At 41.7% G+C, this 13,162-nt stretch overlaps 1 protein-coding gene across 2 annotated transcripts in view; it reads left to right on the top strand.

Moving 5' to 3' along the window:
* The window catches only part of LOC119215258 (replication protein A 70 kDa DNA-binding subunit-like), a 29,002-nt gene extending 16,633 nt beyond the window's left edge, over positions 1-12,369 (top strand). For both annotated transcript variants that reach the window (XM_037467267.2, XM_037467268.2), the window contains exons 13-17: positions 640-769; positions 6,058-6,234; positions 6,399-6,506; positions 6,674-6,760; positions 11,790-12,369. In XM_037467267.2, the coding sequence (XP_037323164.2) occupies positions 640-769; positions 6,058-6,234; positions 6,399-6,506; positions 6,674-6,760; positions 11,790-11,891 (604 nt within the window). In that variant the 3' untranslated portion in view covers positions 11,892-12,369. The remainder of the gene's footprint in view (positions 1-639; positions 770-6,057; positions 6,235-6,398; positions 6,507-6,673; positions 6,761-11,789) is intronic.
* Positions 12,370-13,162: the final 793 nt, after the last annotated feature.

The raw sequence follows: 13,162 nt of genomic DNA, 5'->3' as shown, positions 1-13,162 counted from the left end.
GCTCTGACGAGGCCCGCTTGCATAATTGAAGGAAACTGATGAATTCGGTTAATGCCTTGATTAGATCACTCTGCTGGAATACCGAGCAGGAATTACAGTGATACATGAGGAATTTACTGGAAATTTTAAATAAATGAATGTAATGAAAGACAGGCAACCTTTTCTTTGTCTCTGCATCGGCAAAGAAACTATGTTCATGGACGAACAATCATGTAACTGTGAAAAGCTGACTGAGGTATGCTTTAATTTGTCCACGATAGACAACGATGTGTCTGATGAAATAGATAGCTGGGTAGATAGCTGGGTACAGGCGCTGTAGCTGTAAATCAGTTAAGGGATTCAAGGAGTAATCATGTCATGGTTGAAGGAAGGCTTCTTTGAGATAATAGCAGATTCAGTGCAGAATCTCCCTCAAAGGAACAACCTATCTACTAGGAATATTGTGAATGTGACACATCTTCATACGTGAACAAACACACACACTGTCTCCTTCGTAAAAAGAGAAATATTCCCAACTAATGTAGATGGTGTATGTCGTGTGTACTTTCATCAGCTCTGGATCTGGGGATCGGGTTCTCTAGCGTGCTCTGTTTTTATCTGCTAATGTGTTGTGTTTGTTTTTAAATGTCCACGCCATAGGTACGACCAGGGAGGCTATGCGATCGACTGCCAATCACTGACGGAGACGAGGTCAGTGGGCAGCGGAGCGAAGACGAATTGGAAAACGCTGAGTGACGTCAAGAGTGAACAGTTGGGACAAGGAGAGAAGGTGCAGTGCATATAAATATATATATATAAATATGTACATGAAGACTTGCAACAAAACCACATTGCAGGGCAGCCATTTAAAGAAATTACTGGACCCAATTGTGTTGGTAATTTGGATTAATTACTTTTTATTTATTAACATTTTAAAGAAAAAATCTGTCTCATTAAATTCGTGCTTGAGGCGAATAAGTTCAAGTACTCAACTTTAACTGTTGGAAATGCCAGGGTCAATATGGCTTTGGAACTCACGTTTTGAGTTTTGTATACTTGCAAGCATTTGATTCTCAGGACTGGGGAAATGAACCCATTCACACTGCAGTTGTATTTGAAAACATTGTCTGGAAGAAGATTGATTTGCATTCTCTTCAGCTACTGTTGGTAACATCTGTACACATGAGTGTAGCTACAGCACAACAGCGTTCAAAAGCAGAAAGTGGAGTCAAAGTGTCACAGCTTTTGTGTTTGAATACAAAGTTTTGTAGTAACAATGGAAGAAATGGATTATGTTGACGGAATTGGGACAAGAGCGTGACCCTTGCTCCTTCTGCACACCTTGCACTTAGAGGCTCGTACTCTGGCTCATGCTTTATCTAGCCGCACATACAGTACAACCCATAGCTGAAATCCTCTCGAAGCGTTCTCAAAACGTATAGAACAACAATTACTAAATGAAATATGGAAATCGGACACGCTGAAAACAACGCCTGCTAATAACCAATAAATGGGCTTAGAACACTTAACAGTTAAACGGTCTTTGGTTTTAAGTAAGAGGCCATCTGCGTAATCTCTATATGGCTGAACAGAGAAGACTTTGTGTGAACAGACATGGATTTGTCTGTCTCATTTGAATGTGTGTGTTTAGTCGAACATAAATCCAGCCAGTCTTCCATGCATTGTAAATAGAGCTGTTTCTTTGACTTCATGGATTAGGGTCATGGTTCTCTTGTTTTAGCAGAGAGGGAGAGAGAGAGCAGAATAGTGCAAACTAGAAGTAGAGTAACTGTAGGTGGTGTGTGTCTCTGATAAACCCAATTCATTAAATAGAAAGTTTATCTCCAAGTCTCCCTCATCCCTCACTAAAAGTCACTTATGAGTTGTTTTCTAATGAAAGGTTTTAGTCATGTGTCGGCGTTTAGGAAGCCTATAGGGCAAAGCATTACCAGAAGTAGTGCAGTCTGAGAATGTGGGAGATGGCACTTAAACTCCATGGAAAGAAGGGAATAAGGCCACGGGAAAAAATAATCTTGGGGACTAAGAAGAAGAAAAGGGATCGGTTATTTGACACAAACATGAAGGTTAATCTGGCAGATGTTGGGAAAAGAGTGTTCCAAATCATGTACTTGTACTTTGGGGGAATCTAATATGACATTCTACCTTTTTACGTGTGTGTGCGTGCGTGCGTGCGCGAACCAGCCATTTCTAATTAATGTAGCAAGGTGTGTGTGTCAGGTTTTTTGGGACTAGCATTTAAATTTGGCATGTGCAGCCACGTCAATTATGTGAAGTAAATTTTCACTTGGTTGCCCTTCCACATTCAAATTTTAATTGCATTTAGGTGCCAGAAGGTGTCACAGGGATTTGGTGTAATACTAATAATAATGAAAACTATTTTCAGACAGGTGTGTGTGTGAATCTCTAGCTAAGTCTTGCACATATTTTAGTGTTATTGTCTGTGAGCGTTTCTGTGTTACTCACGCTGCTCTTCCAGGTTCTCCTCGTTGTGCTCAGGGTTAAGACTTTGCCTGAAGGCTTCGGCGTACACACCGGGATACTCAGGGAGGCAAAGAGTAAAAAAGAAGTAGGGGAGCGTTGATGACAAATGCAGGGGTTCATTTTGAGTGGTCTACTTGCGATGGAAAGACTCTGGTCTACATCCCGCCGGCTGCTATTCACACATTCTTTGCGGTATCTGATACGTCACAAGCCCCGAAAAAGAAAGTGTCTCTCAGTTCTCTCAATAGTTTTCCTTTTCTTCCACGTCCTCCCTCCTACCACCTTTCCCAGCCATCGCTTTACCATTTCTTCAGCCTTCGAGCGCTCCAATCTGCCCAAGTAGCGCAAAATGTGATGAGGCAGGCACGCGGGCGGAAACATGGGAGAGGAGTGTTGTTGTGGGATTGAGAGGACGACGGCTGTTGCTAGCGGGAGGAATTCTCCTAATTAAAAGATCTTCTAAGGGAGTGTTTCCGGAGGGGGTTCTTGCTGTGTGGCATGGGCACCGGGCAGATAGATGGGTGGACAGATTCTGAGGAAGTGAGTCAATGTTTGCTAGCGGGAAGGAAGTGTCAGAGAGCTCTAAGTCTGACTGACACTATCTGCAGAGGTCGCGGGGGACACAGGACAACATCAATCATCTCACAAGGGATGCAGAGAACACGCCGGCCTTTTGCCATTCAAAACTCTTAGTGAACTGTGTGTGTGTGTGTGTGTGTGTGTGTGTGTGTGTGTGTGTGTGTGTGTGTGTGTGTGTGTGTGTGTGTGTGTGTGTGTGTGTGTGTGTGTGTGTGTGTGTGTGTGTGTGTGTGTGTGTGTGTGTGTGTGTGTGTGTGTGTGTGTGTGTGTGTGTGCGCGCGCTAGAGAGAGTCTTTGATAGACTCATTTAGGCCACCATCAGTAATGAGTCTGGCGAAGCGCTGGCTTGTAGTTGTTGTTTTGAATGAATTTTAAATGCTGGCTGTAACTCAAACATCTTGTTCGGGGCCTGCTCTCCTGGTAGAAGAATTACCTTTTGGAGGAGCTTTGTGTTTTCTTACATGTACATTGTGTTTACTACGTTGTGCTTGTTTATATCCTTGTGAGGGTTGTTGCATGCAGCCATGTGCGTGCTCCTTCCCAGTGTGATGCAGTTTATTTGCTGTGTGCATTCTTTTTATTTATATTTATGGTAATTAAATGCTGCACTCAGGATGATAAACCGGCATCTTTCCCCCCAGAGTTAACATTTCTTTCCTTTTAGCTGTCGATTTTACACACTGAGTTCTCAAGCTCTAGATGCTAATATCTGTTTAAATTACAGCAACAGCGCTGCATTTTAATCTGATTCTGGTTGACTGTTTACACTTGATAACTGAAAGAAGTTTAGACCATTGTATATGTATTGCAAATGTGCAAGTTCTGCTCTTTGCATATAACCTTGCATAGTGTGTGTGTCTGCGCACAAACACACATTAGCACATTTTTTTGTTGGAGCAGGAGAAAGGGATTTGTCTCATCTTGCATCTATTATGCATAGAACTCTAGTCCCTCTGCTCTCTTTTTCAACCGTTCCAACATTGTTTGGTAGTCAAAAAGAGATGTGTAAACAGCATGCATCTACCAGCTGGATTGACTGGTTTGCAACAGTTTTACCAAAAGTGCCAAGTTTTTTTGAATGTTCATTTAATACATCTATTTTAGCCTACAGTATATAACTATAGACCAAGCTGCTTTATTCATTCTCATTTTTAAAACTGTTGAAGGATGTTTTTGCTGTTTTTCATGTTCCCTTTTTTTGCTCCAGTTTGATGGGCTTTGCTTTCATGACATTGGCTGTGTGCTGGAAAGCTATGACATAAGCATTCCTATCTTGATTATGCAACAATACAATTTTGTTGAAAACAGAGCATCCACACAAAGGTTTTAAAAGTAAATTCCTCTCCCTAATTTTTTGCAGTGTTTGACTTTTGACCGATTCCACAGCATTTTCATGAACCGATGCTGCACAATTCATGTACTGATGGTATCATTACCTTATTCACAGTGACCCTCGCCATAATAAATGAGAATGTCCTGTACAGTTCTTAATATTCATGCCGAGCATTGCCTCATGGGTTTGTCTGAACTTGTTGGAACTAGAATTAATTAGACCACACAGTTTTTCTAGTTCCTTTGTTTCTTTGCCAACCAAAAATATGTCTTATAAGGCAGGTGAGCTAATCTGCACTTGTACCCCAGCATGAGAGAAATTGAGAGCACTGTCTGTGCTGAAATTCTTCGGAGCCTGCTTTGGGATCCGTAACTCTTGTAGATGTCCTAGTGAAACCTCATTGTGTTCCTGCAGCCTCAGCTCTCTGCCGTCTGGTTAATTTAGCAAAGTACAGCCTCCTAAATGGCACTTTAAGGTTTCTTGTCCTTGTCCATTCATTGTACAACATTTTTTTAAATCTGCCTTAGCGTCAGTTTTTCTAATGCAAAAAACGTCTTCTCCATTTTTGTTCACCTGTCACACAAAAACAAGGAATTTTTAAAGTTTATGTCTGTGAAGCTTGTGCTTAGCTTGAATTCTCCTTGTTTTTTATGATCATATTGACAATGGAAATGAAAATGTCTTGATAAACCATTTTCACTTGGGTTTGAAACTCAGGAAAAAAAGGAATGAGATGTGTATGCTCTGAATATTTGGCCAAACAAGGCAGTCACGAGGGCCGCTGTAGTTTCCGTCTGTTTCAACAACCGGCAACACATTCACAAATGCTGACAGTGACACAAACACTGGTACCCTACTTCTTTCTACATCATCAGGTCCACTGGCAGCTGGTGAATTTTATTGTAGGGGGGGGGCTAAATAAAGAACGTTTCATAAACGAACGAAGCATTCTGGTGCATTATGACAAAATAATAAAGACAAAATAGAACATTTTCTTACAAAGGCAAATGGGGCCAAGGAAAAAGTTTTGACTTAATTTATTTGCCTTGTAGAATCTAGCAAGATCGAAAAAATCCCTATCCCCCTCGCTCTCTTTGCTCAGTTACGTATGACGCAAGCGCGTAAGTGCGAGCCCCAAATCCTCATAACATGAGAGTCAACGGGAGAATGCTTGGGCAATTTTCCACGTCAATGAATTTGCCCCGAGAGAGGCGGGACTCGCGCGACCATTTGAAACGTGACCTGAATCTGACGGATCTGATTGGAAAATGACAGATAATATGTCTAGAACACTGAAAACTACTTTTGCTGTGATAGAATCTGTTGAAACCCTCTTTCTCCCAGTTGGTGGGGCGTTGCCCAAATCGCCCCTATACACCATCCGCCGCTGATCAGGTCCCTTTTCCCGCTTTTTGAAGGTCACTGTTAATTAGCTGGTGAATCATACTATCGAGTTGTCCTTTTGACTCGCTGTAGTGCTGTAGTACCAACATTTTCGATAATTAAAGTTCTATTATTGTAATCGTTGTTTTTTCAGGATAGATTTCTCCTCAGCACAAGGTCCTGTAAAATGACTCATGTAATACGGCAGTTTTTATTGATCTCAAACCCCTAATTCCCATAATTAGAATTAATCCTCACCTATTTTGTTTCTCTCCTCTCAGGCGGACTACTTCACCTGTTTGGCATCGGTGGTGTACATTCGTAAGGAGAATTGTCTGTACCGGGCGTGTCCGTCTGCAGAATGCAATAAGAAGGTGGTCGACCAGCAGAACGGACTCTACCGCTGCGAGAAGTGTAACCAAGAGTTCCCCAACTTCAAATACAGACTCCTGCTCTCCGTGAGTGCATACAGTGCACATCATTTATGCTTGTTGGTCACACATGCAGTGCCACTGACTCTGAGGAGAATTGTAACTTATGTGATCACACGTGCACACTCGAACGTACACGCATGAATAATCTCTCCCCCTTTCATCTTGTCTCTCCCCCCTCTGACTCTCAGGCCAACTTGGCGGACTTCGGGGATAACCAGTGGGTGACTTGCTTCCAGGAGACAGCTGAGGTCCTGTTAGGTCACAGCGCAGAAACACTGGGACAGCTCAGAGACACCGTGAGACACTCACACACCAACACTACCACACACTTATGTCCTGTGAACAGTTTGACCTGACTTTGTATTTACATTGATGTGTGTGTGTGTGTGTGTGTGTGTGTGTGTGTGTGTGTGTGTGTGTGTGTGTGTGTGTGTGTGTGTGTGTGTGTGTGTGCGCTCGTTAGGACGAAACTGCATTCGAGGAAGTCTTTCAGAAAACCAACTTCACAACTCACATCTTCAGAAACCGAGTCAAGCTGGAGACGTATAACGTAAGTCGCATTAAACACCAGCACAAAAGAATTTGAATACAATGCAAAGCAATTTAGTCTGGAAGGAATGAAAGAGCAGAACATAATGACGCACAGTGGTGCCCGCCATTGTCCTGCAAGCTCAAAGACATTTTTAATGATCTCTGCATGCAGGAATACTTGACCCTGATGGGCTAGTCTGTGTCTGTTACAAACGGTTGTCTTATGAGTATTTTTATTTATTTTTTTGGAAATTGCAGCATTTCGTTTTTTTGTCATTGTACAAGATTCTGTTTTTTGGCTGAAAAAGTCAAACTTTCAAAAGATCAGTTATCCACAAATCAAGATTTGCAACAATATGCAATAATATCAATAATGCACAGTGAGTCACACAACAACAATCCTAAAATCCTTTGAATTAGTGCCACAGTGACACCAGTGCACTTTAGCTAACAGAAAACAAATAGAGCTGCAGATTTCTTTCTTCTAATTCGACACTAATTAGCATTTGGCTATTGTCTGTCTAAGCCTAATTAGCTTAATTATTCAGTGGCTAATTTGATACTGGGGGCACATGCCGAGAGTCTGAGTGGAATGATTGAAATGTTGGATGAGCTGTGTCTCGACCTCGAGAAAACCTTCAAGGAACACTACCCGAAGATCAAATATCATTCTCTAGTCTGGAGAATAATGTAAACCTCTTTTCTTGAGGAGTGTTGCCATTCAGACTTTACACACACAAAGGCCTATTTTGTGTAGCTGCTGCTTCAGTTAACATACAGAGATATTTTTGACCGTTAGGAGGAATGTTTTTACCACGAAAGGAAAGATTTTTGAATATCTGTTTGGAGCATGTAAATGTCAGCGCACCACTACGACTCACTGTGAGCAAGAAAAACCCCGAAGCCTCAGCTAATGCTCGAGGCTGCGATTTTCATTACAGTCCGCACTAATGACGTGTTGGTCAGACCATACAACGGCACACAGAAGATTATGATGGAGCTTAAAGCACGGTTTGTATTCATGGCTACATTATAGGCAAGGTTGGGATGTTCTCCGTAAATCATCCCCTGAGCAACATGAGCATCCACAATGAATTTCCATGGGTATCTTGACATCAAAATGCGAATCCGGAGATGAGAAAGAGTCAAAAATGTGAACATTTCGTGAGAATCAGTTTAACATAACACCTCCAATTTGTACGACCTAGAGCCATTGTTGCTTTGTCCGTTCTGGGCTACTGTGGAAACGGAGGAAAGCAAGAAGGCAAAAAGACGTTTCATGAACATCATTTAATTTTTTTTCCCATGGATCCCAAAGAATTCTAAACTCTTTGCTTTTAACAAATAAGCACTATTGACGAAAGTCTGTATTTTGCAGTTCATGCTGCTTTTCGATGCAGAAAAAGTGAGAGACAGGTGCATTATTTAGTGCAGATTAAAGGTAGAAATCTACAACTATAATTGTTAAAAATATGTGTCCAAGTTGTTTAATTAACTTAATAATGAAGCTGCTAATCCCATCAAAGTGTGCCAAACAGCAGACTGCTGGATAGGTGTTGATGACACCAACAACACAGGTACAAATTAAACTCTGTTAAATTCTTGCACCTTTAATATATTGCCATGTGTTGAGCAAAAGTCAAAAAAGAGTATCCTAAAAAATATGTCACAGAGATAATGAAGTCGGAGCAGGTACAGCGGGTGTCAGTCAAAGTTTACTGTTTTGGTTTCAAAACTTCCGATTCAAAAAGACGAGAAGAAAACAGAAAGAGAGGATGTGATTCACTTGCTCAGTGCGCCTCTCGCCCTCATCTTCAGTTGGTTCCCATAGACGTTTGAGTGTAACACCAAAAAAGATCAGACACCTACCACAGAGTCTTCATAAAAATAGAACAATGTAATGACGCGTCTGCGCTTACCAAGATTAATGTAGTAACAACATTTGTGATTTTTAAACAAAGAAGGTGAAAGTAACACCACTCATAAAGTTAACATTTGTTTCCTGCCATAGAAACTCAAGTCCTAATTATTTTAGGGAAGAGCTACCAATTGTTCACTCCACCGGCACATTGCGCTCAAATCTCCTCAGGTTCTGATCCATCAGATGTAAAATTAAGCTGCAAGAGTCTGGAGCTCGAAGTCACCCAGTTGGTGATCGTGTAAGTCTTCCACTGCATTACAACCGTGATCAATTGTAATACTTAAATGTACGCAGAGATTGATATTGTTGACCTCGGCTGCTCAAATGAAAGCTTGAAAATGGGAAAAGTCCAAGTCCCCTTCCTGCGTTTGTTGCCCTTCTGTCCGACCCCCGCGTGCAGTGGACTCGATTGTCTTATCGTCGGTTTTGAAAAGATACCAGAAATGTCGGAAATGCCCCCCCCTCCCCCCGACTCGAGGGTCAGAATGGCGCCGCAGTGAGAAGGATCTCCGGCGGTGTTCGGCCATCCAGCAAGCGTTCCCGTTGAAGCGTACTGGCCCCTTATCGGCGCTGCAGTCCGTGAGAGTCCGCGGCTTTGCAGATTGCAGCGTTCTGATGTCCCACACAGGATGGGATTGTTTTCCAAGTTTCATGCGGCAGCTCCTATTCATCGGTTTAGAAAGAATACCATTTGATAGTTGCTGAATCCCTCGGTATCGTAAAGTGTCAATAATTTTGCCTGGAGAAGAAAAAAGATCCCATTTTCTACTCTTGATAGTTTATGACGTTGATACAACTGTTGATACTGAACTGTATTGTTTTCCGTCATTAAGATCAAACCAAACACAGAGACACGTGGTGTGTGGGCGGGGAATCTGATCTTTCAGCGTCGTAGAGGCCCATCTCCTCTCACAGTGAAGTTAGTGGGCTTCAGACCATGTAATGATCCCATTTGGCCTGAAGGATTGGATTCACCCAGTTCTGATCAGTGCATCTTTCCCGATAAGCCTCTTATTTACATTTGTTTGAAAGACTACCAAAGATCATAAATTGACTTAGAATATGGAAAAGTTTATCTTATCTCCAACTAATAACTAAATGCGATTATATAGCGTCTCAGTCTTGGTGAGTGTTTGGTTTTCCAGCTGCATATTTTTTCGTTTGAAATGTGCTTTATTAATAATGTATGAAGAGTTAGAAGGTTTGTGTGCTTGAGAATGTTACTGAAGCGAATGTATGGATTTAGTCTCAGTGAATACATTAGTGTCAGTTTGGCGTGTGTGAGACCCCCCCCCACACACACACACACTTAACACCCTCAATTTACCTCAACAAAGCACGCACTTGGAAGTTGTTGTAAGCATCACCGTTCAGGTCTTTTTGCCATCCTTGCGCGTGTGAAAAGGGGGTGAGAAAGAAGATCCTTATGCAGCTGAAGGTTAAAGCCGACGGTGTAAGTGATGATCAGAAATATTCCTCAACCATCTACACAATTAGATCCATCACTTTCTTCCGAAACTCTGACAGGCAGCGTGAATGACGGGCGGGTGAACGAATGAACAAAAACACTTAGCGATACAGCGGCCTTCCATTATGCTCCTGACGAAGCTCATTGTGCTTTGTTTTAATTTCAAGCAGGAATGTTAATGCAAGGCGACAGGAGAAAGCTCGCGGCTCTCTTTAAGAAGAATACAGGGCTGCTGGTAGTGTGATCAGTGCCGTCTGCATTTGACCAATTGTTTTGTTTTGTCACATTAAGTGGTGGTGCAAACTTAACTTTTCAACACAAAGAGGAAAAGGAAATCCTTAAAATGGAGCATAAGAGAGTGGTTCTGAAGCTCCATTAGCAGCTGTGGGAACATGTGGGATGGCATCCGGATATCTGAAGAATCTGAAAGTATGTTTACAGAGTGGATTCTCATTCACACTCTTTGCAGTTCAATTATCCAAACTTCTCCGCAAGCATCCTCATCCTCATGTAATGCTGTTGTGCAATAAGTATTCCATGTGAAGCACCAAGGTGTGTGTTTTTCTCTGTGTGCCAGAAGTTGCGTTGTGTTAATTCTTCAAGGAAAACCTCACCGTCGGAAATTGAGTCTGCAAATAGGGGTCCAATGTTAGGCCCCCGGGTAATTGTTTTAACCAGATGTGATTGGAATAATAATATACACACATTAATTTAACCAGCCGTCGTTCACACGGTTTCTCGTCCTTCGGAAGACCATTATTTTTAAATAAGATGTCATCTTCTGTCAAGTGGGAGCTTTAGTCTCCGCAGCCGACCGTAGTGTTTCGTTTTCCTGATCCTCGGCTAGATGCAAATAGAGGTTGCTAATTGATTAATGATTTGTTGTGGGATTATAAAGAGAATTGGCTTTTGGCGTCCTGTCTTCATGGAACCCCCCCCCCCCCCCCCTCTCTCTTGCATTGTTTGATGATGTATAATACGAATTAAATCCCACTGATGGTGGCGGTTGCTACATGCTTCTGAATGTCACGGATTAGTGTGGTTTTAGCTTTCTAATGGTAAATCTGTACGCACATTACAATAATTGATTCCCATGTGGAATTGTATCTGTACTCTTCAACAATAATGTGCTGTAATTTAAATGTTCTTTTTAAGTAAAGAGCTGTGCAAACATACATGCTGCTTGTGTTGACTTTTTGAAGTGTTGCATTTCACGTCTCGCGCGCTGTTCCCGCTCGAAATGCAAAACGAAACAAATGCACGACGTCAACGTAGAAAAGTCAAGATGGTCATAGTACTGCAATATACTACATCTACAATATAAAGATTTGTCCCTATATAGTTGAAAGAGAGGCTGATGCAGATGTTGGTTTCCCAAACCTGGTGTAAATTAAAAACCAGGCCGGGCCTTACCTTCCCCATGTCTTTATTAAACGCCTAACAAGGTGCGCCGTGGTCCAAACGAAGTGGGACCACTATTCCGACACCAGGCAACATTAGAAGAACCCTTCAGTAGCTCGACCACAGGAGCCCACCCCAGTGGTTTCAGTGCATTCTTTTATAGCATTTATTTCAGGAATGATGCTGATCATAGAAGCTTGAAATGTCTATTCATCAGATGTTGCTGCACTTAACTCCATATTTCCCCCCCCTCCTCAGGATGAGAGTCGAGTGAAGGTAACCGTCATGGAAGTCCTGCCCGTCGACCACAGGGAATACAGCAGGCGACTCCTCAGTAACATCCGTAAATTGGCCAGCTGAATGGAGTTCCAGTCATCCAAACAGCTTTCTGGTGATACTTTTTCTTTCTTTTTTTTCTTCGACTGGTCTCTAAATGCCGCCCGGCTTTTCTCCCCCATCGAGCATATCTGACAGAAGCATCGGGGCGGTCAGTGATTCATCTGAATAAATGGCAGCCGAACAAAAGCTTGGTTCTTACTCCAACGTGCCATTTATGAGACACTGCAACACCGTTCAAATTACATGAAACTATTTAATTGTGTTGCCATTTTAACAAAGAGCATTATTATTATTATATTACTTGATAACACATACCTGTGTTTGAGATCAGCAAACATTTTGATTGTTTTTCATGTATCTTACATGCTCCCACTTTTTTATTTAGCTTTGCTTTTAATACCAATGATTCATCTTTTTTTTTTTAACTGTTTAAAAAAGAATCACTGTTGGATGAGTCAGATTTGGTTATATCTTTCATTGTTCCATTTTAAGTATTACACCATGGCCAAAGTGTGTGGGAGATTTACTTTACTTTTTTTTTAGCATTTGTTTGAACTGTTTTACGGACACCAGCTTCAGGTTGTGAAAATTATTTAATTACTTTGAATGAATCAAACAAATTAAGTTTTCTGCACGTCCAAAAAAAAGTGATTAAAAGGATGTCAAGAACAAAAGTAGTGTTTGTCTTTATTGATGTTACAAAAGCACAGCTCTTGAAGGGCAATTCATTTGTTCTAATAAAGTTCAACTATCTATTGATTAATAAACACTACCAGGCAAAAGTTTGGAAATGCACACAAACAAACACACTAGTTAAAATCATTGTCAAATGAAATGCATTAGCATGATGCACCAGGTTCTGTTCACAGTGTGGAACACCAGGGCCGCTCCTCGGTGACGTTCCTCTGCTCCAGGGATCATGTTGGCACTAAGCCGCCTGCTCCTCTCACTCCTCTCACTGCTGCCGCCGTGCTGGGTGCCTGTGGAGGTTCGGGAGATTTAAAACGTCCTGATCTTTTTATTCCAGTGTCACCTTTCCACTTACTTTTTTCTACTCTCTCTGTATTTCTTATCCTTTGTTTGGTGTTCTGAAGCCAAGGTCTCAAAATCTTCTATTTTTTCCCCAACAACTCGCACAAAGCGTCCAAAGCGGTGTCCTGTTAAATAATAGTTCAATAGCAATTAAGTGAATGATTAACGAATGCTTTTGTCTGTAACCCATGTGCCACTGATGGACAGAAGGGAAATGGTCCCACGTAGTTTGAAACAATAACCGTTCTCATGACAACAAC

This window comes from Pungitius pungitius, chromosome 16 (genome assembly GCF_949316345.1).
Source record: "Pungitius pungitius chromosome 16, fPunPun2.1, whole genome shotgun sequence".
Taxonomy (NCBI): Eukaryota; Metazoa; Chordata; class Actinopteri; order Perciformes; family Gasterosteidae; genus Pungitius; species Pungitius pungitius.
This window is presented reverse-complemented; position numbering and strand designations above follow the sequence as displayed.